We start from the raw sequence: 27,589 nt of genomic DNA on the forward strand, positions 1-27,589 counted from the left end.
TGATTATGACAGATAGCAGATTGGAATGTTGAAGTTAGAGTCTGTGCAATGAACACATTAACGTTCTTCATAATGACATACTGTTTAGAAAGATGCTATCCATTTCTATCTTTTCCATTATATGTTACTTGTAAGTTGAGCACCTTTTTTTAAAAAAATGTAACTTTTGTTGAATATTTTGATGGTGAGCTGAGTGTATTAACATAACCTTGGGAAGCTGAACAGTTGTCATGCCACTTTATGAAAGACTTAATTATCTTATCCAGCAATTTTGCTGAGGGCTTAAAATTAAATCCTTCTATATCCAGCCATTATGCAACTAAGGCAATTGATTTTTCCCTAAATAATGTTATATTAAAAGGATTATGATCCAGATATTGGAGGCAAGGGCTGTGAAGGGAGACGGTCAGAAGCTGCTTAGGCTTTTTAAGATTGCCTATTACCAACAGAGTTAACATGTATTAAAATATCATTAAAATTTTAAGTAATTGGGGCTAATACCTTGGATTGTCTGAATCTGTTTCTTCCACTTCTGTCAGCAAGTGGCCTCTGCAGACATGATCACCCTTTTACTCTGTAACCTGCTGCCAGCTCACTTGATGAGTTTGCAGCTCAGCTCAGTCGTGGCTGACAGCGCTGATTGGGGCGCAGTACGCACTCTGCTCCTTTTATTACAGACAGTAATTAAAGCAGCTCGCCCTGCCACTTCCATAACAAACACAGCATAATGCCCTAATTATGACTTTATTAATTTAAGTCAGGATTTAATGATTTTAAAAGTGATTTATATTGTTTTTCCTGTTCAGAACAAATGAAATCTGTAGGTTAAATTAATACAGGCTTTTCATCATTGCAAAGTTTAAAAGCTAGTTACCAGTAAATTTTTTTCATTAGATTAACATCTGAAACTCTTAAGCAGTAAGGTAAACAGTGGATTACCTATCAAAACTGAGTAATGAAATAAGTTTGCCCTGAAAAATCATATATTCAAAGTAGAAATGTGTGTGTATTGAAAATAGTTTCCTTTTACTGAAGGAATATTGAATTTACATTGAATTATTTCTGGAACTAATACTATCTTTTAAGTTTGATAAACTAAAGAGGGAAATAGAGATGGAATATGGGGAAGGACTGTACATAGATGGTTGCATTTCCAGTTAGAAAAATGCGCTTTGCAAGATGTGAATGGAACTGTATTTTTCTCAAATTGCTGATTTTGTATTAAATATTCTCTGAGGTAGTTCCTTGCCCCACAAGGGATTTTTAAGTAATAGTTTTGTGTCCAAATGGACACCCAGTCCTAGTTTTTGGACACCCAGTGGACACAAATGGACACATAAAATTTAATTAATGAACCAAGAATACAAATTCAGATTGGAAGCCACTGAAACACTGACTAGAGGTATGAAAGTGGACAGAAACAGTAAAACAGGGGCACATTACACCATAACTCTTAGGGTTATAATGAATCACTAGACTTCCTGAAAAACTTAACAAAATCTCTCTCCTTGTATGCTGTAATGTCTTGTTCTCTGTATGTGCTACAGCAGGGTGTGGATCATAAGCAGCAGTTTTTAATTTTAATTTGCTTTTTAATTCATGTATTTACTGGTGGGTGGGTGGGCAGGCTAGTAAGAATTTTCGTAGGCTAGTAGCTTGTGTAAATGTATTTGCAAGGCTGTGTTCACTCTGTTTTTTGTTTGTTTGAACCACTTTCACCCAGAGCTTGGAAGTAACTCATTAGAATTAACGAGTTACTTGTAATTCACTCCTTTTTTGAGTAACGAATGGGTAACTTCGTTACATTTTGCTGGTAATAGAACGAGGAGTAACTTCATTACTTTTGAGCTGTAACTTTAACGTTTCCAGCGACGTTATGGGGGGGGAGCAGGGGAAGTCTTCGGCTCCTCTGATTTGTGGATAAAAACCATGTGCTTCCAATTGGGCTTCTGTGCAACGAGAGAGGAGGTGGATAGTGAAACGGGATTGAGAAAACAATTGTTTAAAAATGGAGTGAGGGAGAAAAGAGCTGGAGAGCAAAGAGGCATTAGTAAAATGGGCATGAAGAACTGGCTGCAGAGGTGAGAGACAACAATGTGTGTGTTTGGCACGCAAAGCTCCCTCTCTTACCAGAGGGGAGAACAGAGCAGAGCAGAGCCAAAAGCAGGGCTTCAGGGTGGCAGGCAGAAGTTGCAGCAGGGTCCTAAAGAGCTGCTGCTTTGTTTCCTGCCCTTCCTTTTCCTAACAAGCAGAATGGCATCTTCATCTTGTAAGGAAGATATTCCCTGGAAGCTCTTTTGTGTAAATCCTCTCCATGGCAAATGCAAAGAGTTCCAAACAGGCACTTGTTAAAAATGACTGTATAGCTGACTTACAGTACAATATATACCAGTCTATTCAGAAGTAAGTCTCTTTATGTTTAATGCAACTTACTCCCAGGTAAATCAAATTGGGTATAGGATTGCACTAATTAGGCAACATGAGGACTGGATGAAGCTGTACCAATTTGCGGGGGGGGGAGAAAAATATGACCTTTTATAGCACAAAGATGCATCAATCTGGTTAAGGCAAGTAAAATTTGATGCATGTAATACAAGGACTAACCTACAATCCAGTACCTGTCTACTCAGAAGTACGTCCCACTGAGTTTAATGGGACTTACTCTCAGGCAAGTGTGTATTGAGTACACACTTACCTGGGAGTAAGTCCCATTGAACCCAGTAAAGCTTACTTCTGAGTAGACATGTATTGGATTGCAGCCTTAGTTTCCTTTTTCTCCCATTTTAATTCTGCCTTCTGTATCTTCACAACAGCCCTGTGAGGTAGGTTAGGCTGAGAGTTAGGGACTGGCCCAAGGCAATAAATAAGCAAAAACAATGATGAGTAAAAATTTAAAATGTGAAAATGCTCATGCTCAGAGTATTTTTGTTGCTCTTTGTCAATGCTTTGTGTGTGGGTTTTTATGTCTACTGTCTCATAACTTCTTTTTGCCTGAGAATGTCGTGTTTCTTACTGTTACAGATGTTCTATTTTTAAAAAAAAATTGCCCAAATTCTGTGGTGTTTATTTTTTAACTTGAGTTCTTTGCATGGTTTAGGGGTGGCATTGCAGGAGACCAGGCTCTTATGGACACGCTGTGGGGCAGGTAGAAATTAAATGGAGTAAGCCTTTTTTGTATGGAAATACAATTATGGAGAAAGCTTCACCAGTTAACATTCTATCTGTCAGACATCTTATTACTTGTGTGTGCCCTCCTTCCCAGATTTATTTTTGATTTGTGAATGCCATGACCGTTGCCATTCCCTCCCCCCGTTTATCTTTGCAACAACCCTGTGAGGTAGCTTAGGCTGAGACAATATATGTACATAAGCAGCAGTTGGTAGTTGTAGTTGGTACAGCATTAATAAAGTATAGTCCGTGAAATGTATTCTGGTAGAGTCCAGTCCTATATATGTCTGCTCCAAATTAAGCCTCATTGGGTTAAATGGATAAGTATATAGGATTGCAGATTAATTTTTACCTCTGAAAGGAACGCACTGTCAGACATAGAATTTAAGAGACATACTTTTCTGGATGTGTTTGAAACAGATGGGTAGGTGGGAAGAGAGTTGGATCTTCAACATAGTGCCCTCCAGATGTTGTTGGACTACTCCCATCAGTCTCAGATAACATAATAATGCTGAAGTTGGTTCCTAGTTCCCAGTTCCAAGTTCACAGCTACAGTAACTCCAAGCCAAAGTTAACATGTCTCTAAACGCCAAAATATATGTTGGAGTACCCCATATCATATATCGTGGTGATCTGGGGAGTCTCCCCGTCAAGAATAACAACAAATTTATTCAATCAAAATTATAAAATTATAAAAAATTATAAAAAATATAAAAATGATAAAAAATAAGTAACTGGGTGTGCCCACCCCATAGTCTGTTCTGGGCCAGGTCAACTCATACACCCCAGGGGAGAGAAGGGTGTCTTCTACAAGATGCCAGTTCAATATAAACAAGTGTAAAATTATGCATATTGGAGCAAAAAAAATCTGAATTTCACATATACGCTCATGGGGTCTGAACTGGCGGTGACCGACCAGGAGAGAGACCTCGGGGTTGTAGTGGACAGCACGATGAAAATGTCGACCCAGTGTGCGGCAGCTGTGAAAAAGGCAAATTCCATGCTAGGGATAATTAGGAAAGGTATTGAAAATAAAACAGCCGATATCATAATGCCGTTGTATAAATCTATGGTGCGGCCGCATTTGGAATACTGTGTACAGTTCTGGTCGCCTCATCTCAAAAAGGATATTATAGAGTTGGAAAAGGTTCAGAAGAGGGCAACCAGAATGATCAAGGGGATGGAGCGACTCCCTTACGAGGAAAGGTTGCAGCATTTGGGGCTTTTTAGTTTAGAGAAAAGGCAGGTCAGAGGAGACATGATAGAAGTGTATAAAATTATGCATGGCATTGAGAAAGTGGATAGAGAAAAGTTTTTCTCCCTCTCTCATAATACTAGAACTCGTGGACATTCAAAGAAGCTGAATGTTGGAAGATTCAGGACAGACAAAAGGAAGTACTTCTTTACTCAGCGCATAGTTAAACTATGGAATTTGCTCCCACAAGATGCAGTAATGGCCACCAGCTTGGATGGCTTTAAAAGAAGATTAGACAAATTCATGGAGGACAGGGCTATCAATGGCTACTAGCCATGATGGCTGTGCTGTGCCACTCTAGTCAGAGCCAGCATGCTTCTGAAAACCAGTTGCCGGAAGCCTCAGGAGGGGAGAGTGTTCTTGCACTCGGGTCCTGCTTGCGGGCTTCCCCCAGGCACCTGGTTGGCCACTGTGAGAACAGGATGTTAGACTAGATGGGCCACTGGCTTGATCCAGCAGGCTCTTCTTATGTTCTTAAGTAACAGGGAAGACCAATTTAAAAATCCACATAGGTCATAAGCACTGGCCTTAAGCACTGGCATAGCATAGAAGACACCCTATCATTTTCTGGGGTGTCTGATTTATCTTGGCCCAGAGAAGATTTTGTGGTGAACACCCCCAGATATTTATTCTTTGCTTTGCTTTTTGTCTCTTTTGGTTGTGCATAGATGCTCTTATACACATCCTGAATCGAACAGAAACTCTGGGCTAGGTGGGAAGCATTGGCATCTTGTAGAAGATATCCTCCACTTTCCTGTATGATTTGTCCTGGCCCAGAGCAGATTGTGGGGTGGGCACCCTCAGTTTCTTATTTTTTTTCTGCATCTTTTTGTCAATTTTGGTTGTGCATAGATGCCCTTATCCCTGCCCTGCGCCCAGCAAACGTTGTGGGCCAGGCAGGACGTACTGGCATCTCGTAGAGGACACCCTCCTCTTTCCTGGGGTGTATGCTTTGTCCCAGCCCAGAGCAGATTTTGTCTGATGTGCTCTTTGAGCATCCTGTTCTTTTGAAACATAACAAGTTTCTTTTGAAACATAACAAGGGAGTTCTTCTCCCTCTCTCATAATACTAGAACTCGTGGACATTCAAAGAAGCTGAATGTTGGAAGATTCAGGACAGACAAAAGGAAGTACTTCTTTACTCAGCGCATAGTTAAACTATGGAATTTGCTCCCACAAGATGCAGTAATGGCCACCAGCTTGGATGGCTTTAAAAGAAGATTAGACAAATTCATGGAGGACAGGGCTATCAATGGCTACTAGCTGTGATGGCTGTGCTCTGCCACCCTAGTCAGAGGCAGCATGCTTCTGAAAACCAGTTGCTGGAAGCCTCAGGAGGGGAGAGTGTTCTTGCACTCGGGTCCTGCTTGCGGGCTTCCTCCAGGCACCTGGTTGGCCACTGTGAGAACAGGATGCTGGACTAGATGGGCCACTGGCCTGATCCAGCAGGCTCTTCTTATGTTCTTATGTTCTTAACAGAAATGTATTGTAAAAGCAACATTTCAAGTGTAAAATTTTATTTCAAGTGAATTATATGTGTGTTGGGGTATCACCATTGCTGGTGGTGGGGTGGGAGGATGTGAGATTCTGTTAATCTTACAGATAAAAAAAATTATTCTACTACCCTCTGTGTGTGTGTTCTTGTTTTTAATGTTGTTTTAGGCTACTTAGATGTGCAGCAGCCAAGGCCAGCACCTTGTAGGCAATTTTTTAAAAAAGCAACTAACATGTAATTGTAGTGATTACTTTTGAGTAAAAGTAAAGTAATCAGTTACTTTCAGAGCAATTGTAATTGTAACGGTAACTACTACTTTTTTGGGCCATGTAACTATAACTGTAATTTATTACTTTTTAAAAGTAATCTTCCAAGCTCTGCTTTCACCTCAATCCAAATGTCAGGGCTTGCACATACTAGCGATTTTTTCATTTGAATGAAAAAATGGACACCCAATAGCAATTCCTTTAAAAAACGTTGTTCCTAGGAATAACAGCATAATGCAAATACTTATTTCCACAAAAATCTTAGCAAACATATATAAACTTATGGCTAAAGCTTTTTTCCTTTTAATAATCAAACATTGTACTTTTATTTTTATGGTACAGATATTTCTGCTCAGACATAGTAAGTTTCTGTAGTATGATCCGTGTATCATGCTTCTGAAAGCATGCCATATAATTTAGTGCATGGGACTGTAAAATGTTGAATGGGTTGAATAAAGAAACTTTGTGGATAGTTCCCTACACATGCTTGTAGGCCCTGATTCAAACATCATGGCCAAATTATGGTTTAGCTATCAAGGTTGTGGTATGGGCTCCTCCTCCCCTTGTGTGCAGTGATTCTCTGTTCCACATCATGGTTTATGGTGATGTCTGAATGAGGCACACCATAATTTGCATCCAAGCCAGAAATGGAGGCCTACTTTAAACCACGTTTAAACTACTTTTGTACTTCTTCTAAGCATAACTGCAGTGTTCCAAAATATGGCAGAGGGAATTGGTATATGCAAATTAATGGGGGGAGCATGCAAGCCCATGGCACTTCCCAATGGTTGAGCCATGGTTTGGCCATAATGTCTGAATGAAACATCTCAGTCATCATCACATGGTCCCTTTGCTTCTTCTTTTGTAACAGGAACAAACTTCAGTTAACAGTAGCTGGGAAACTATAATTAACTGCTTTGGAACAACCCAGGATATTAAGCCAACTTCAACTACGGCTTCATATCTTGACTTGTTCCAAAGCTGTTTACCATAGTTCTTTGATTAGGAAGAAACAGAAAACTATAATTAATGGAAGACTTCCTGGTTTCTTTGCTTGCTCTCACAAAGGGAGAAGCAAATGGGCATTGTGCACAGCCAGAAGGCTCATAGTTCAGTGTATTAATCTATGAAATGAACAGCAGTACAAAACCTTTGAAAATGCTGTATATGGGTTAATGATGCTGTGGATAGTAAAAATATAACATTTTTATTTAGCTTATTTTATAGATTGGATAATTTTCTGTGGAGTTTCTTATACATTTATTTCATACTTAGTGACTTCGATGGCACAAAAGAAAACAAAGTGGAATCTTGCAAAGCACTAGCTTCTTCAAACTCAGAATCTAGTTTGGTTGAGGAAAGTTCTTCAGACTCCAGCTCAGAAACTGACTCTGAAAATAATGTGGAGACTAGAAAAAGAGTGTATGCTTCTCCTTCTCTGAAGGTATATCTCATATATGTTTTGATATGTACAGTTCTTGAAGGTTCTTTTTCATTTCCTCTTTGCGATGAGTGGAAGCAGGACTGTGTTCTATGTTTTTTGGATTGGAAGTCCTTTGCAAAAACATTTATTGGAATATGACTCATTTTCTGTTATATAAAATGTATGTTGTAAAGCACAAGAAATTATAGAACCCTCTTCACTGGAAATGAATGAATGCAAAGTGTTAGGAATGCAGTGGTAAAAATTCTGATTATAATAGTAATGTTGTTGTTGAGCTACATATCTCTAATCTGAAAATGTATGGTCTAGGGTTGAGATTCTCATCATTCTGAGAGGTTTATGTTTGGTAAGTGCATTGAAACCCAAAGGAAATAATAATGTAAAAATAAATAGTGGATAGTTCCACAGTAGTGTATATTGTAATATTAGCATTCCTTAAGATTAACTTTTAATTCTTAATCATTGTATGTACACTTACTTTTACAAACGTGGGTTGGACTTAATTTGCAAATTTGTGTTGCTGTCCATGCAGTTTTTGCCAGGAGAGTGGCGGGACTGGACAATTAAGGCCTGCATTATATTGAAATATTCATGGCAGGGAGTTAAATGATGTAGGTTTATATGGTTGGGACTCTGCAAGGAGAAAAGTCTTTCGAAGTGCTTGATGCCCATAATCGTACATAAATATTAGTCAAATAGAGATTAGAGCTCTTATGCCCAGCTACTAGAAGTCTCCCTTTCACACCCATGTAGGCATTTTTTTGACAGAAAAATGAAAATTAGAGGAGTTGGATTCCAGTGTATTGTGCAGTACACAGATTCCACAAATACAGTCATAGATTGCCATTGATGACTACGAAGTACTTTGTGATGATAGCCTACCCAAATGAGAGACCGTTTCCTTCCCCCAATTTCTTTAGACTTGCACATGGGTAGGGTTATTCATTCACTTTGCACTTCACTTTTCAAACACTTGGAATTTGTAAGAATTAGCCTTGCTGCTTCTAGTATCTACAAAGCCTAGAGTGAAGTGAGAGCATACCCCTCTGCTTAGTCCTCTGCACCTACCAGAGAACTGTGGGGGAGGGATGCTTGTGGCAGAAATAAGTAATGGCGGACTGCCAAGACCAATAAAAATTTGTGGACCTTTAGCAAATGCATACATATAGGAGGAGAACTACAGTGGCAGTGAAAATGTGATATTGCTGGAGCATATCTAAAGTAAAGTGGACCACAAAAATCATAGTTGTCATCTTGGAAGGTTGTAGTGTGCTTAATTACTGCAAATGATAAGCATTGCAACCCGGCTTATAAAAGCTTACTTAGCTGTGGCTGACTCTCAAATACTGAAGGTTGTATTTTATGGCCAGTTAAAAACAAGATACCTGCTGTCATGGTTTGTGAGAGCAACCTGCATAAAGGCACCTTGCAGTGTGATGCAAAAGCTTTACTTATGTATTTGATAAAACTGGTAAATTTGTGCTGTACTCTCAAATGTATGAGTAATAATTACAATGAGAAGAGCAGTACAAACAGCACAACAGTTCATGGACAATTACATTTAATATGCAAACAGTAATATGAAACTTCCTTTATAGTGTCAAACTGTTGGTCAGTTAAATGAAATATTGTCTCCTCTTGCCTGGCAGCAACTCTCCACTAGCCCAGTGAGATCCCACAGTGTTCCAGCTGGTTCCCCATACAATTCAACAGCTATATTAAATAAGTGGGAGAAATCATTAGGGGATTTGGAGTGAAGTGTGATCAATAGGCAGATCTCTTTCACCTTGGCATCTGAATCAGTATGTGGAGAATCAGTATGTAGATATAATGATGTCCAGTGGCTTGCTGGTTCCCAAGACAAGTTAACATCACAAATCCTAGGTCACATGCAAGGAACCATTGCTGAGGCTTCTGGCCATGCCAGCGACACTTCCCAGAAACTGGGATAGCGTTGGCATGCTACAAACAGTAGCATGGGCCCCTCCAAAATGTCTGGGGCTTCTCACGTTTCCCAAGTTGAGTAGTAACAGGTTGCTCTGTAGCTGTGCCACTCCAGTGTATTATAAAATGTATCTACAAACTGGTGGGAAAGGGCCATAAATAAGTGATATTCAGAACTTTCCCAGGCAACCACAATTGGCTCATTTGCTCATATTATGCATGCCCGAAATAAGGTAACTATAACTAAGCAAATTTTTTGAATTTTGAAGGTGAAATATTTGGTATAGTTAAAATCTGGTTAAAATTTAATATTAAAATATATTTGGTTAGATCCAGCGTACCATGAACAGAATTAAAATGCTTCCTAGCTCTGTTCTGCAAACAGTTGCATCAAGACTTCATGCCATACAGTAGGTAGGTTTGTATAGCTGTTCTCATGCTTTTGCAAGAGCTCATGCAAGCTCTTTCACTAGTGAAGGAAAAGTTTCATACTTTGTTCCACTTTTCTCACACAACACTCTTAACGTGAAGGTATAAAACAGCCCTTCTCTGAGTGGAAGATGTATTTTCCATTTAGAAGCGTATCTATGGTTCCAACCCATTCGAACCATTTGACTGTAAAGGAAAATTTAAGAATTCTTGCTCTCTTATAACAAATGTGTTTTCAATATCATTCCTTTAGTTCTAGGAATAAAAGTTTTATGTTGCTAATTATATTGTGGCTAGAAAAAAAGACAAACCTATGGGGTTTTCTTATTCTTATTATTTAATTTCTTGCCCACTCTTCACCTTGTGTTCCCAGGGCAGGTTGCCATAATTTAGTATACATCCTTAAAAACAATTTAAAATGGCTTACAATCACAAAATAGGATGGGTCCTAAAAATACACATCTCAGGTGTCAAAGGCCATGGTAAAAAGGTGTATCTTCGCTATTCACTGAAAACTATATAATGAAGTTGCCAGATTCACCTCCTTGGGGAGGGAGTTCCACAACTTATAGGCTGCCACTGAGAATGCCCTCTCCCAGGCTGCCACCTACCCACCTCTGAGCTTATAGGGGTAGCGGAACTATCAAGAGGGCCTCCTCTGCTTATCTTAACACCTGAGAGGGTCGTTAGGGACAGAAGCGGTCTTTCAAATATTAGTGTAGGGCTTTAAACACTAGGATGAGCATCTCGAATTGTGCCCAGAAATGAACTGGCAACCAGTGCAGCTGTTTTAAAACAGGGATTATATGAGATCTGAATAGAACCCAACCAGTAATTTGACCATTGCATTTTGGACCAGTGGAAGTTTCTAAGTTGTCTTCAAGGGTAGCCTCATGTAGAGCACATTGCAGTAATCCAGTCTGGAAGGTACCAGAGTAATGTGGCCAACTCATCTCATTAGAGCGTTGTCTTGCAACTGGAGGGCTGTGACAATAGGTTGTATCCTGACCTAAGATGGCGTGTGAGAAGGTGGTAAATGTAAAGGAAAGGAGGTAGAAAATAGAAATATAGAACTGCTTCATATGCAAGGCTAAGCTATGGTTTTATTCCTGTATGGGTGAGCCTGTGCAAAGCATTGGCTCACAGGCCCCCTTCTCCATGTGCGTAGCTGGGTTGAGGACGTCTGCTGACATAGCTTTTAAGTTTCAAAGAAACTTGGTTTAGTGTTACATGTACAAACCATTCGTTTTGAAGGTGGCTTATTTAACTAACCATTGCATGTTTCAAATCAGGATTCATGGTTCATGCATAACACTAAGCAGATTCTTCAAAACAAAGTAATCTCTACAGCAGTTCCCCTTTTGGCTGGTCAGGAGGAAAAGATGGGAGGGCGAACACACAAGCCTGATGTTTTACTTGGCCTCACAGAGGCTCATCTGTGTAGAACTAAACTTAGCTCCCCCACCTCCCAACTTTGATGAGTGGGTGGGTCCATCTATCTGTTAATCACCTGACAGCACAGTAACATCAGCTGACCTTTTTTCACACACACAGTCATGCTGAGTGTGGCTCTTTGCAAGCATCAAGGATCAGATGATCATTGGTACTTGGACAGAGTGCCACACAGCATGTTGAAGCCACAGCAAGTAGCTGTGGGAAGGGCCAGAGCCAGTGACAGGCAGGACCAGTGTCAAAAGTAGGTAGTTCCCTTTCTTGCATCCCCTTTTTCCCCACCCAGTGGGGGAAGGACAGATCACTTGTGCCAGAGGACTGAACTGACCACTTGTGGAAGATTTTTAAAATGAAGTTAAGGGCTGCATACAACCAAAGGGCCATAGGCTGCCCACCCCTGATGTAGACTGTGTTTGTAAGTCACGTTAACACATGAACATATCTCAGGCCAAAGCTGTGTTGCCTTTTCTCTTCCTATTGGAGAAAAAAGTGCATTTTAATATAGTTGTCTTTTTGTTTGTCAAAAAAGATTATACCAATTTGCAATTTAGTGTATGGTTTTGTCTTAACTTCATGAATAGATAGGCTGCAATCCTGAAATAGTTACTTTTGATGTAATGTCAGGTTGCAGTCCTATACAATAGGGCTGGAAGCACATGCCTTCCTAGATATGCTGAATTAAAACTCGCATCATCCCTGACCATTGACCCTGCTGGCTGGGGCTGATGGGACTTCAGCAACATCTGGAGGGCCACTGTTTCTCCACCACTATTAAGACACATACATGATTTGGATTTTTGTATTATGAATATAATACTAAAGATCCTCAAATTAGGGAAAAAATCAGAATTAGTTTTCTTTTTAATGACTGTAGGGAGAAGCTATGTGCATTGAAGCCTCTAAAGTACATTGCCTCTTTTAAATCTTGATTATTTCAGTATTTTCCCCATTAGAAATAAAAATTTGAAATATGCTTTGAAGAGAGGTGTAATTATGGAACTCTTCATGGTTTATAAAAATAGCGTTAAGGTAGACCTATAATTCAAATATCAAGAAGATGAAGACGTAGTGGAGATGTTTATTGACTTCTAGTTATTTTTCTTTACAAAACAAGAGGTAAAATAGTTTAGTAGCTCCAGTGCAACTGTTGTTGTGCATAACTATAACACAGCTAGTGATCCCTTTCAGAAATACAAGGGTATTCAGATATGTAATCACATAGTGTTAAAAATGAAATACAAATTTTCGTATGGTGCATGAGTAAATAAGAGCCTCTGTAGTGGGACTTTACAATCAGTTACTGTTTGCCTCCTATACAAGCATAATACAGTCACTCAGCTGTTAAAAACCTGATCCACTATTTAAAAAATATATAAAAACAAATTGTCTATCTTTCTGCCTGATCTCTTTTCAGCTGCTAACACAATGGAAACAGTAGGTAATCAGTCAGTGCATTTGGATTGTCAATGATGGTTTTGTATAAATATTGGAAGGGTAAGAAACAGAATCCACACAGTAAAATATGATTTCATCTGCCTCTTCTCTGCAGTTCCATGGCTCATGCTGCGGTGTGAAATTCTCATTTTACACACTTTGCAGGCGGAGCACATGAATTATGCATTGAGCAAGAGAAATCTCCTGCTTCAAGTCCTATATGCATTTATCCAGGTTCTGTCTCTATTATCAAGATGAATTGCAAATGGAGAAATGTTTGATGGGATATGGCTTAACTTCTTTGTTTAGCATTCAGCTTTGGATTACATTCTTTTCTTTAAGGAGGAAACAGGTTTATTTTTTGTGTGGATTGTAATGTTTAAAAAAAGAACCAAAGTAATTTTTTAAAGCTCAGTTTCAATTAAACTATCTGTAAATGTAGAACATCAGTGTGTATGTGCTGGGTTCATTTGCTTACATTTTAAACTCATTGTGACCTTGGGCAAGTCCAGAATATTGCAGCCACAGTTCTCATTTGTAGAAGGAAAATAGTGGCATGCCCTACAAAGGGACTGGAAACCCAGGTGTAGATTATAAAGCACTTCATACATACATACATACATACATACATACATACATACATTGTACTTCCATTCTTGGACACAGTATGCCAGTGGTTGAGAATCACAAGTGGAGAGAGTGCTGTTGTACTTAGGGCCTACTTGTGGGCTTCCCTACATAAATCTGGTTGGCCACTGTGAGAACAGTATGCTGGACTAGATGGGCTTTTGGCCTGATCCAGCAGGGCTCTTATGTTTGTATCAGTTGCATACTCTCTTGGTCTTTTTCCAAGCACACTTCAAGGTGCTGGGTTGTTACTTTTACAGGCTATCCTTTATACATCTATTCAGAAGAAAGACTTGTACAGTTCAGTACTCCCAGCTAAGTTTGTATTGCATTACAGCCTAAAAGTCCAAAACAGTTTGGGGCTAAGTTGCCTAAAGGACTTCCTCCATCCATATGAGTCTGCTTACTCTTAGATGGGTGGATGGGGGCCTTTTTTGCCCTGCAGGCCAGATCACTCTCTGTCCCCACCACCAGTATGGGTCAACCTTGGGCCAAGCATACAGCTTGCCAAGCTCCTTTCTGCAGGGGTCTCCTGTACAACTAAGCTTCCCTGCAGGCAACCCAGTCACGCAGCTGATCTAGCTGTGTTTCTACCTTTCCCACATCTGACATTGATAATGTCAGGTGTGGGGCAGGTGTTTGTGGTTAGCAAAAACGGCCTTGCAGGCCAAACTGAGACCTCTGCCAGGTCAAATTAGGCCTGCAAACACCTTCTCTAAGACCATCTGCTGAGGTCCTTCATATGGTACTACCTTTTGAGGTGCAGCTAGGGGCAAGATGTGAGGACATTTTTTGTTTTGGTACCCAGAAGGCGGAACTCCCTACTGTGGGAGATTAGGTTGTCTTCCTGTCAATGTTCTGCCATCATTTGAAAACTTTTTTCCCCAGCTGCAGGATTTTGAATATTTTGCTTTCAGCTGTTCAGCTTTTTTTGGCATTTAATCCATTTCCTGTTGGCTCCAGTTAAAGTATTTTATTGCTGTACTTGATTCCTCTGCTTTTGATATTGTTTTGATGTTGTGTTTTATTTTGTTTTTATGCTGTTTTTAATTCTGACAAGTGGGTTGACCCATCCTCCTGTCACAGTTCCCTGATACAACTTGCAGTTCTCTGATTTGAGACAAAGAAAGTGGCAAAAGCTATTGTTCTAAATTTGTTCTCTGGTATATTTCCATGTAAGTTATACATAACAAGAGACAAGGAGAACTTGCTTGCCCATAATAGAAGGGGAGCAGGGGAAAGTTGGGAAGAATCCTGTTTTTTGAAAAGTTGCTAGAGGAGGGACATTTGTGGAGAATAGAATCTATGTGTGGTCTCTGTCAAGGATTCAGTTGGTCAGTGGTTAAAGCACTCTGCATATGCTGAAAGGCTTTCTCAGGGTTCACCAACCTTTTTGGGTCTGTGGGCACATTTGCAACACAGAGAAACTTCTGGGCACCACCCACATACCAGAACCACACACTCACTGTAACCACATGTGCACACTCTACTCCCCCCCCCACAAGTTAGTCTTGGAAAAGAAACTGTTTCTTCTTTTTTTCAGGCCTAATTGGGAATGGGCAGGTGTGATTTTCCTGGAGAGTGCAGCTGGGGAAGCAAGAGTTAACCTTTCCTTTGCAGTTGTCGTCTTGCACACATATGCACACCCCTGCAAAAATTAGGCTTGAAAAAAGTGTTCTATGCAAACCAAAAGAAGCCTTTTTTTCCCAAAACTAATTGCAGAATGGGAGGGGTGATTTTAGAGGGAGTTATAGCTGGGGGAGGGAAGAACTACAACAGAGGCTGCTTTCGAGTTTAATTTCAACAGGTGGAGATGTACCAGAAAAAAGGCTTTGAGAAAAAGATATCAGTTGTGCAAACTGCTCACATTAGGTACAACCCATACAGATTTATAAGTGAAATCATAATTAACTATGACTTCCATGTTGTGAAGTGTTCAAAGATGAAGGCATTGATCCTGTTCCAGCTAAAGTTAGTCCCATTGAAATCAACTGAATAACTTGTGTAATGAAGGCCCATTGCTTTTAATGGGGCTTAATAAATTTAGCTGGATCTGAGCCTCTCTATATTTAATAAAGTGCCAGAATGACTAAATTTTGGGAACAGAGGTCCTGAATTTAGGTCTGGTTGTGGTAGCCAGCCGTTAAGTATGTGCCTTTCAAGTATAGAGACGATAATATATAAACTCAGTTTGTGTTCTTCCAAAGTGATTGGTTTGTTAGGTCTCCTGCATCTCTGAAAATATTTTGAATATTTGGATATAATGATAAGTCTCAGTTCTGAGAACCAAAGAGCTCTGGGCTTTATTCGTACCATTGTCTTGCTCATGTGTCCAAACAGAAAAGAAACAGTGAAACCATTTCCAGTGCCAGAGGAATCCTGAAGTTACTGCACACTCAGGGACTGACAGGATTACAGGAAAGAAAAGACAGCTAATTGATAATGTGAAAAGCTAGGTCAAAACCATCACAAATGCTTTTTAAAACCTGAAAAAATTAAGGGTAATAGCACAACTAACTGCAATACATTGACCTACTGCTGAAGCAGAACCACAAAGCAGGATATAATGTTGCTGTTGCAAGAACGTTGTGGATAACACCAAAGCAACAGTGTTGAAGAGAGGTGCAGCATTCTTTTGTGTGGATTCTTATGTTGTGAATCTTAAAGGTTGAGCCCAATTTCATTTTTTCATGGATAAAAGCATGGGCAGTGTTTTTACACAATAAAAAAATATTAAACATTCATATATTTTTGGCAGAAAGAAGAGAAATCTTTGCAAGAGAAGAGAGCTCCTGCTAAACAAGATGTGTCACTCTTAGATTTGGATGACTGTAAGTACCTCAGATGTTTGTCCTTTCAAATAATATTTTTATGTGCCTGAAATTTAAATAATTTGGTATAGATCCTACTAAGGCTCCACTTGCAGGACATCCCATTAATGCAGTTCTGCTAATGGGATACTCCCACTAGCAGAAGGAAAGAGCATTCTTTTTTGTCAACCTCCCCTTCCCCCTGCAGTCCCTGTGCCCCTCCAATCTGTTCCTGGAGGGTTGGGAAACCTGGTTCCTTCCACTTACAGAAACAATCTTTCTTCTTGCAGAGGGCTAATTAAGATCCAAGCCATTGTGTTTAAATTTTGAAATGTAAAAGTCGTGAAGTATTATATGCCTCATATAGATATAATGGAATATTTACACGCACATTAAATATACATTTGTCAAATTGTTCAAGAGCATAATACACCTTTTAAAAACCTGGATAGCCTACTTGAACCATGCATGCTCTCTAAACCTATTCTTTCTGAGCAATTTGACGTGAAATGTGAGAATCTCCTTTGGTTTCATAAAATTTAAGGCTTTAATGTTTGCAGGCTATCTCAGATATATTTATCAGTTTATTGTAATACTGTTACACTATTTTATTTTTAAATAAGAATCTTTTTATAAATGAATAGCTTTCCAAAGCAAAGTAGCAGTCAGACACATGGTATCTGGAAATCGCACTGAGGTCTCATTCAGAAAGATTGTATTTTTAAAGGTTGTAAATCTCAGTGCGTTAGTAATATAAAAATATTTACCAGCCTCAAGTATAGAAATTTGAAAAGCATAAACGCTTTGTTGTTTTTAAATGGATTGCATACAGAGTTCAGCATGTTTAACAGAGCTAGTGAAAGCTGATTTCCTTCTCCCAGCCTCCATTGTTCCACTAAGGATTGGGGGACCCTGCTAAATGGGGAACTCTGGCCTGGGGGGCTGAACAAGAAGGAGGAATCACCAAAAATCAGATCGGGGCATATTCCAGAAGTGGAATTTCCATTGGAGTGGCTGCCATGAGGATGAGGGGGAGAGAAATCAGCTTCTGTTATCCCCATTATGTGTACTTAGCTCTGAATCCAACCCTGTCTGTTTAGAAAATATCAGAGACTTTTATGTTAATATGTAAATTTTCAGAATACACTAGGTTTATTTAAAAAAATACTTTCATCTTAGTTATACAATATAAAAAGATCAAAACCATGACCTTTAAAAAAAATCTAGTAACATTAATTTCCCTATAGTTCTAGTTTGGAAGGTGTGTATATACACTCTGTCTCTGTCTCTCTCTCTCTCTCACTTACTCCATAGTAACAAAAGCCCGACTCCCACTCCAATGGTTCTCCTAAACCCATATTTTTGCCACCATTAACTCTCAGTCATTTCCTCTGAACTCTGAACTTATTACTTATTTATTGTATTTGTGCTCCACTCTTTAGCCAAAAAGGTGTGTGCATGCAAAGCATTTTGTTCTTTATTAAAATTTATAAGATTATCTAGTAAAGTATGTCTAGTTATTGAATTGTTAGATTTTAAGAAGCCACAGAACCATAATCTTACCGGTTTAATTGAATTACATATAAGTATTAAATTCAGTTGTTTAACCATCCTTCTCAACTGCTTATTTTCTGCAGTCAGCCCTGTATCAACTCCCACATCATTTCCCAAGCCAACTGTTCTTTCTTCTACTTTACCTGCTGACCTAGAAGGTTTAAGTTTATCAAATTCTTCAGTCATTGATGTAAGTAACTTTTTTTCATGGACTACCTTATTTTTCTAGCTCATTCTCTATTTTAAAGCACACTTGTATCTCAATCAACAATTAGCTTACAGGCCATTCAAAACTCCCTTCTCCCCTTTTTAAATGTAGATTGTGCGGTGGAGAACCTCTGGCCTATGGGCCACACTTGGCCTGGCAAGGGTCCCAGCTTGGCCCAGGAGGGCGTTTTCCCAAAACAATGCCAAGTTTGCCAAGTTTATTATAAATTGCAGGGCCATAGGCCGACACAATATTAAAATGAGTACAGCAGATTTTGCTATACAACTATAGCAATTTTACAAACAGTTTAAAACATAAAATCAGTTACAAAACATCTATTTCATTTAAGATTCTAAAACATGATTAGCTCGTAATTTCCAAGCAGCTATCCCAAACAGAGATACCTTGTGAGTCACCTCCAAATTTAAATCAGACATTAAAAAGAGTATTTTTTCATCTTCCGTGGACAACCCGTAGTCATCAAACCACTTCTTAAAAAATCTAGTTCTAGGGGTCTGGTATATTGGACAATGGAGTAATATATGTGGGAGATCCTCTGTTTGGGATCCACAAACACATTTTCTTAAATCCTTCGGAATGCCAGCAATCCTTCCCTCTCTGTCAGCATTAGGCAAAGAGAGGAAACGTAGTGCTGTGAATGCATGTCTGAGGTTAATTGGGGAAGGCTGCATAAGGTATGAGGAACAATGATGGTCAGTTTTAAACCTCCCATACCATGGGGCCACCCTAGAATTATTTAAAGTTAGATTGTCTAGGTATGCACAATGTTGGAAAATGGCTTTGCGTAGCTTTTTTCCCGTTAATAGGGAGACATAATCCTTTATAGTAAGGTGATATCTATGTAGCATTTGATCTAATTTGCTATCTCATAAGGTAGAAGCAAATGGATGTTCAAGGCAAAGTTTTAATATTTCCTTGCCCTGAAGTGTGTTGGCAAATCTCCTAAACTTCAAAAGGGTCAGATGAATATGCGCACCTAGTGGGGGGAGGCCGGTTTCAGCTCGTATCATAGCTGCTGAGGTTCCTGGGGGGAGAGACAATAGACGTCTAAGGAAATTGTTTTGTATTGTCTCTAAAAACGAAGAGGTTTCCTTATCCCAACCCCAGACAGATGCGCCGAACAAGACCTGAGGTATTACTTTAGTTTGAAAGATTTTTAAAGCTGGAGGAATCAAATTACCACCTGCCGTACGGTAAAACTTCAGGATTGCTCCCACCCAAAACAATGCATACCTACCCCACTCCTGACGCATGTAATGTCAGGTATGATGTGGCTATAAAGGAACAATTTGGAACTTAAACTGACTTCCTGATAGTTCCTTTGCTGGAGCAAATCACACTCCCGCTTTCTTTCAGCTGATGGGTGGTGAGGATGTGCCTTCCTCCAGCAGGGGGAGGTAGTTTACCTTTTGCAAATAGTCTCTTCAACCTCTTGTTTTCAGAGGTTTAGAGAGCAGCACAGGGCTGTTTACAAATGGGCTTTCAAACAGTCCTGAACTGCTCCTTGAAGTCCCAACAATCATTGACATCACTATGATTGACATGCAGACAGCCCCAGCCACCTGTCAGATTTGGGCCACTATAGGTCAAGGAGATAAGGAGCTGGCCTACCTGCCAGGAAAGGTTCCCTACCCTGATGTAAACAAATGAGAAAAGTAGGGAAGCATATGTTACAGAGGACTTTTAAAAGCCTGTGCCCTCATGATGATGGTACTAATAAGAATAGCTCTTGTTAATCACCTTGCTAGCTTTTGGCATGAGAAAAGCTTGTTTATTGCCATCTTAACTGCTTACAAATTCTGGTCTATTGTCTAAGCTAGTAATACAGAAACTAGTTCTTACCAAAGTTATTTTTGAACTGCCATAGTTGAAGACGGTATGCTTCTGAATCCCACTTGCTAGAAACCGTAGAAGGGGAGAGTGCTCTTGCTCTCAGGTCCTGCTTATGGGCTTCGCATGGACAACTGGTTGGCCACTGTGAGAACAGGATGCTGGATTTGATTGGCTGTTGGCTTGATCCAACAGGCTCTTCTTATGTTCTGATCTTGAGACCTGCTGAATTAAAGCAAGTCTAAGTTAATATTTTTCTGATAGCCTATGTTAGCTCCGAAGCAACTCCTTAGCATTCTTCTGGAATGTCTGTGTAAGTATTTGTTTGTATCTTAAATCAGCTGAAGTGACTTTATATTCAGTTTTCTGGATACTGAAATAGAGAATAATCACTATATCTATATATTACAATTGTCTGGCAGACGACCAAAGGTTCTAATTAGTCTGTAACAGTGCAGCAAGTATCAGCAATTTAACATGACATTTTAATTTTGTTGTATGTGTATTCTATATGTTTTATGTTTTTAGGGGGGAAAAGAGACAAGTATAAACAAATCATTAACCAATGCATTTGAGAATAGTCCTACGGTGTTGGGGTAGGGAGTCACCATATGGATTAATGACTAAATCCAAAGTCCTGTAGGGCTCATGGCAGCAGGGCAAAGTTTGGGGGGCATTTTTCCTCTCCCCTCTTTTGGTGGTCCTTTTTCCCCAAAAAGATATTTTTCTCCCAGTGGGACCAGTGGAAGCCTCCAAAGCTTCTACCAAGTTTTTCCTTTCCCACAGCTTTTGGGAGGAGGCTTCCATGGGTTGACCTCCCTCTCTGCCCACAGAGAGTGAGATCTGCAAAATCCTACGGCCCCTGGGCTGCTCTCCTCAGAAACCATAGTATACTGTTCTTTGGGTCTGCTTAAAGTGAATGTTTATAAAAGTTAAAGTCCTGATCTGTAAGATTTTGCTTATTTTCTTGCAAAATCATCAGTAGAGCCACTCATGAAGTTCACTAGAAAGAAGGAATTTAGTATTTGGCATAAGACAGCATTCCATATATACAGATAGAATAAGTTTCTATTTTTGTGGTGGGACTAGCATATTTATTTATTTACTTATTATTTGATTTATATCCCACCGTTCCTCCCAGCAGGAGGAAGAAATTACTTTTGGTTAACACATCAGAGATACTAGTTTCTTGGAATACAACCTCCTGTGCATTCACACTAATAAGCCAGTCCCTGCTATGCACCAGGTGCTTCTCTGTCACAGTTTCTTGATGTGTGCCATCTCTTTCCTGCCGCCAGAACTTAGGAATTTAACAAAAAGCTCCCATCTTTAGTCTGACTACTTAGCATTGTACCACATTCGAGGGTTGCATGGGAATGGGAGGTTCATTGTAGCATGACTCTCTCTATTAAGAAAATTAACTATTGGTCTCTTGCTCTCTGCCATGTAGGATGCTCGAATTAACAGACTGTGTGAACATGTTTGATGAGGCTCTCACTATGAAAAAATAAAATTATTCTCTTTATTTCACCTTTCCGACAATATGGGATGGAACCAGTGGCCTGGCTTGCACATCATGTTTAGGCATACCTTGCCTTAGCATGAACATATGGGCTCCCGGAGAGGAGCTTGCAGCCACTTTGCTTGTCCTTTTTGGTGTTGCACCATGCTGAGCAAAGCCCAGGGTTTGGCTTAGGGTGTCATCCAAACCTGGGCATGTGGTTTAATTTCTCCAGCCTAACCACAAGGTGTAACCAAGATTTGTTCTTGGCTAGTCTGGAGGAGCTAAGCCATGAGCCTGGGTTTCAATGACATCCTAAGCCCAACGTTGGCTTAGCTTAACATGGCAGCAAAAAGGATCAGGGACTAGCAAAGCAACGACATGCTCCAATCCATGACCTTCACTCTGCTAACGTTTGGCTGATCATAATGTGCAAACTAGGCCAGTAACTCACTTGATACAGTTTTAAAAACAAACCTTTGAAATTACTCATATGTGAGGCATATTTTTACCGAAGCACTTGGCCAAAAACTAAGAAGCAGAGTACAGTTGCCACACAGGTCTAAACTGCTACAGTAAAAATAGATGAGAAAGCAACTTGTCTGGAAGCAACTAAGGCCTTTGAGGATACATTATTTGTCTAATGGTATGTATTAATCTTATTTAACTTAAGGTTTGTGTGCTGAGTATTTTGGCTGTGTACATTAAGGTAGTATTACCCATGCAAGTCCATAGTATTGACCTGCCACACCAATGTAATATATCTTGTTGCTTATACCATATGTGATAGCGATTTAATAGGTGTGTCTGGAGCAGAAGCTAAAGGCCTATCTGTATAGAAGAGAAAAGAGAACCTGTATATTGCACATTGTATTCCTGTAGTCACAGAGAATATATGCCCGTCACTCCTAATAGAAATTGTGTAGTGCCATCTCAGAATCATTTTAAAGGATTTTATTTTTATGCTCGTATTAAATAGAAAGGATAATAAACAAGCTTCTAATGCCTGCCTGGCTGTAAAGAAAGAGAGCTGATCTGACTGATTTTAATGTTGGGGAGCTTGCTCCGAAGAATGAAAAATATTAACACAGTATGGCTGGGACAGAAAGAGGCCCTTCAGGAGTGACTCTTCAAAGTGGAACAAGATGCTCTGGGTAGGAGAAGGGGACCTGAAAAGTGTCAGTGCATGGAACACTATTCGTGGCTTTGGGTCCTGGTCTGTCTTTTCATGAGGAAGACATTTAAATTGATAAAAGTTAGTTCATTTTGTTGATTTGCAAAAATGAAGAAGCTATTGGTTAACTACTCAGAAAACAATTAGCTGCAAATTTCTTTCTAATTACTGTGTACATATTTTTCGTTCTGCCAGAAGAGACAATTTCTGAATCTCAAATGCTTGTAGGATTTCTATCAATAGAAGTTAAGCAAATGAAATCAAAATGCCACTACAATTGCTTACTTGTCTTTTTGAGATCAGGAACACATGAGCATCCAGGGTTATTGCTCTTCTGGAATTTAACACATTTCAACTATCTGCAGCCTTTTTCTTAGCCGTTAAAACCAGACTTATCTTCAGATTATCTGGATAAGGAAAATTTTAGCTCTTAAAAATATCACTTCCAAAAAACATGTTTCTTACATGTGTATTTAACCAAAGTTTGCTATTTGAGAGTTAAACAAGAGTTTTTCTGGTAATCACAATATATTGTGATATCACTTTGGCTATGTTCAGACATCATATGAAAACAGTTTGGGTTAACAAGAAACTGCACTATAGTTTGTGTGTTATACATCTGGAAGCTGAAACTATGCTTTAATTTCTCATCTGCTCAGTGTTCAGCTTCATAAATTCACTCCTCTCCATGATACAGCAGCTCCTTGATGTAGAGCACCCTCTCAAGTTGCATCTAACACATTTATTAGATGTTGGTGCCAGTGTACCAACACAGGAGTACAGAACAATTTTGTCAGCGTTGGCTCACTTGTTGCCTTTATAGATTTAGCACTTAGTGCCACATAGGCCAGGACTGGCATCATACTCAGCAGGATCCCTACTTCTGACATCTACAGCCCCCTAGCCCTGCTGTTCTAATACAGATTGGGCCCAGAGTGGGAGGGCAAGCAAACAAACAATGGTGACAGTACCAAGAGGTGAGCCCACTCAGGGAATGGTGTCCATTAAGGCATCTTGCCCAAGAGCCCCTTAAAATTTGGAGCTGAAACTGGACCAGCATGACTGGGCAGAGGGATAAGTAGTTGGCATAGGCTTGTTATAGGGGTACTGCAAGCAGCTGACTATTGGTTATATTCTTGTTTAATACATGACTGTACTGGAAAGTTTTATGCTAGGTTATATCTTTTCACAATAATATTAATATGTGTTTTAATTATATTGTTTATTTTATAATGATCTGGTTTGCATGTAACACTGCATCAAACCATGGCTTAGGTGAATGAGCAAACATGCAGGTTCCTAACTGAAGATCACAGCTGCAGCATTCCTCCCTTGGTCCTGCTGTCCATGGTTTGTTTGAAGCAAGACTAACCACGAGCCTGGGTTTGGACATAATGCTAAGCAAAGTGATGGCTTAGCTCTGGGTAGCATGGTGGTAGCAGAACCAGGGGAGGAGCACTGCAGGCACAATATTCAGTCCAGGAACCCACACATTTTCTCATTCACTCCAAGCCATGCTTTGACTTAGTGTTATGTAAGAACTGTGTCATAATGGTAAACCACATAATGGTTAGCACAAATTGTGATTTGCAATCCAGCTTCAAGCTGCCGTTTGAGATCCTGGACTGTTGGCCTCAAACAAACGATCATTTGTAGACAGGCTCTGGTTTGGATGTAACAGAACTATAGTTTAGCTAAAACAAACTGTGGTGTTGCATTACTCTAAACCCAGTCATACATTCTTTTCAAGCTGTGAGTTCAAGCCAAATATTGCATTTTGCCGGTCTGTCCGTTTGCTTAAAAAAAGATAAAACTAAAATGAAAAAGAAACTAAAGCTGAACAAAAATAAAATTTAGAAATGTGTTCATTTTTAAGCTATGTGAAAAATAATTGTATTAGCCAGAAGTCCCAGGGTAGGTTACAACAATTTAAGAATTTGTTGTTATGTGCCTTCAAGTCAATTATGACTTATGGTGACCCTATGAATCTGTGACCTCCAATAGCATCTGTCATGAACCACCCTGATTTAAGAATAAAATATTAAAATAAGTTAAAACAAGCTACATTCAAGAGGATAAGGTGAGTGCTAAAAATATGTATCTTGGGTGTCAAAGGCCAGGATAAAGAGGTGTGTCATATGACAAAAACTAAACAATGAAAGCTCTAGGTGCACCTTTGTGGTGAGGGAATTGCACAGCTTGGGGACTGCCACAGAGAAAGTTATCTCCCAGACTGTCACCATGTGAAATTTGAGTGGCGGAACTTCTGAGAGGGCCCCTGTGCCAATCTTAACACTGAAGAGGGTCTGTAGGGAAGGAGGTAGCCTTTCAAATATTTGGGGCATAAGTCATTTAGGAATTTAAACAACTAATGTGAACAACTTGAATTGGTTTCAGAAACAAACTGACAACCAGTGCAGCTATTTTGTCAGTTCCTGAGATGCATGTTTTCAGAACCCACCATATTTTTGTGATTGAAATGTTTTAATTGTTTTTAATATTTTAGATTTTGTAACCCGCCCTGGGACCTAATGGTGAAGGGCAGGCTAATAATAATAATAATAATAATAAGCCATGCCACTAATCTGACTGTTGCATTTTGGACCAGTTGAAGTTTTGGAGTCATCATCAAGGGCAACCCAGTGTAAAGGGCATTGCAATAAATAAACCAGTCTGGAAGTTACCAGGGCATGGAGTACACTGACCAAGTCATGTCTGTCCAAGAGGGCTGTAGATGGCGATAGCTGGAAGTAGGCACTCCTAGGCTCCAAGGCTACCTGAGTCTCATTGACAGTGTTGGATCCATGAGTACTTCTGCTGTTCCCAGGACAGTGCAATCCCATCCAAACAGGGAACCTTTTGAGTCAAGAACTCAGCATATATAATACCTCAATGTCCTGGCCTAGAACCAGCCCATCACCACCTCCAAGCACCAGTCTCACACCTGAGCGCCCTCTCCTGATGCAGATGGAATGGAGAGATAGAGCTGGGCATCATCTACATATTGATGACACTTCACTACAAATCTCTGATGACAGCTTCCAGCAGCTTCAAATAGATGCTAAATAGCATGAGGGACAAGTTTGTGAGACACCACAAGGCAACTCCTATGGCGCTGAGAAATAGCTTCTCTTCACTGCTTTCTAGGAATGGCCTTGAAAGGAGTGGAACAACTATAGTACGTGTTCTAAATCCCAACTCGCATAGCTGTCAGAGAAGGATGCCCTGGTATCAGAAGCCACTAACAGATCAAGGGGAACAAGCAGGGACTCACTTCCCCACCTCTGTCAAACAAATGTAATCATTACCAGGGTAATTAAAGCAGTTTCAGTGCCATGACTGGGCCTGAAAGGAGAATGAAATGGGTCCATTTATCAATCGATATTTATCACATTTCTGGGTCCAAGGACATCCTCTTAAGGAGGGGACACAGCACTTCCTTCAAGGGAGATGGTTCCTCCCTTCCTTGGTGCCCCACCTAGTCAATCCCCTTCAGCTTATTCTAAGAAGCCAAGATGGGCAAGGGTCCAGGATGCTGGTAGTTGGCTGCACTTCACCAAGCAGCCTGTCCACATCTTCACCAAGCAGCCTGTCCACTGCAGTCATTGAAATTGGTCCAGTACAGATGGAACAAAGTGCTCTGGACACCTACATTGGACTTGCTCTGCGTCATCCAACCATGTCCAAATCTGAGTGATTTTGTCCCTGAAATGCCTTGTACAGTTGTTATAGTAGCCTGCCAAGGAAATATCTCTTGGCGGAGAGTGAGAATGAACTGAAAGGTATAACTCAAACCAAGAAATCTATTTATAACCTGTCGGGGACTCCCCTAGTTTCTCAGCCTCACTTCACATAAATGAGGCTTCTGTAACCCTTTCACTGCCACCAATGCACAAAGAATACTTCTTTAAAACATCCTAGTACCATATATGGAAGGCTTTAGGCATGAGATGATACCACCAATGAGAGTCAGTATAAATCTTGAACTATGCTTTAGATTTATTAAAGGGATATTATTTACAAAAGGAAATAGGGTTGCTTATTTTGGGACTTTATAAGTACTTGCTGACAAGTTCTAAAGTTTCCAGAGACATCGTTGCTGACACTAGCCTCCAACAGGCTCTCCCCACAGGCCAGTTTCCCTAAACCTCCACTTACTTCTACAACCCAGTCCAGCTACTGGGCTAATCTGCATCTGTGTCCCAAAGCTCCTCTGGTTGCACTCCTGGTTGTGAGACAGTTAGCCAGTGTTATATCCCCACTTGTGTCACTTCCCTCTGGCAAGACCTTACTTCAGGGCAGACCCTCAGACTCACTCAGTCACTGGCTCCCTTCTGATCTTCACCAGACCATGATTAATGACACCCTGGGTAATTATATATAGGCCTCAGTCCTTCCCTGAGCTATTTTCAGCAACCAGTTCCAGTTCCCCACTCTATCACCAATTGCCAACTGCCCTTTCTAACTGCCGCCCTGGGTTCCTACGGGGAGGAAGGGCAAGATATAAATAAAAAAAATAAATAACTGCTAAATAACTGACCATTAACTCCCAACTGCTTGGAACCTCCAGCCAATCAGAATTTACCTGATTAGGCCCCATCTCCTAGAATCTTAAAGTGATCATGTCTCTCTCCTCTCAGAACTTGTCACCAAGCAACCACTGCCAAGCAGGCTTGCAACAGTCTACCAAAACAAGGCCTCATGGCAGTCACAGAGCTCGTACAATATTTTTTAAACACAAACACACACATATATAGCATTTCTCCACATAACCAGACAGTGGCATAATTCAGATATCATATTTTTGAACTTTCAAACTGTTAGGTCCAAACCCAACACGCAAGCTGTCCTGTCTACCCCAACTCGCTTATTACACCCGGGAAGAGTGCGGAGCTGAGTACAAATGAACCCACTATCAGAGATCAAGTAACACGACACAAAACCTTTGCAAAGGGGACCCAATACTTACTCGCCGAA

General features: G+C 40.0%; 1 protein-coding gene across 4 annotated transcripts in view; it reads left to right on the forward strand.

Moving 5' to 3' along the window:
- AP3B1 (adaptor related protein complex 3 subunit beta 1) overlaps positions 1–27,589 on the forward strand; it is a 295,297-nt gene that overhangs the window by 149,371 nt on the left and 118,337 nt on the right. For 2 of the 4 annotated variants that reach the window (XM_061620123.1, XM_061620112.1), the window contains exons 20-22: positions 7,460–7,628; positions 16,273–16,345; positions 17,962–18,068. In XM_061620123.1, coding sequence (XP_061476107.1) covers positions 7,460–7,628; positions 16,273–16,345; positions 17,962–18,068 — 349 coding nt within the window. Of the gene's footprint in view, positions 1–7,459; positions 7,629–16,272; positions 16,346–17,961; positions 18,069–19,974; positions 20,032–25,220; positions 25,974–27,589 lie in introns of those variants that run through there. The other 2 variants (XM_061620131.1, XM_061620141.1) reach the window with 2 other exon arrangements.

Source organism: Rhineura floridana, chromosome 1, assembly GCF_030035675.1.
Source record: "Rhineura floridana isolate rRhiFlo1 chromosome 1, rRhiFlo1.hap2, whole genome shotgun sequence".
Lineage (NCBI taxonomy): Eukaryota > Metazoa > Chordata > Lepidosauria > Squamata > Rhineuridae > Rhineura > Rhineura floridana.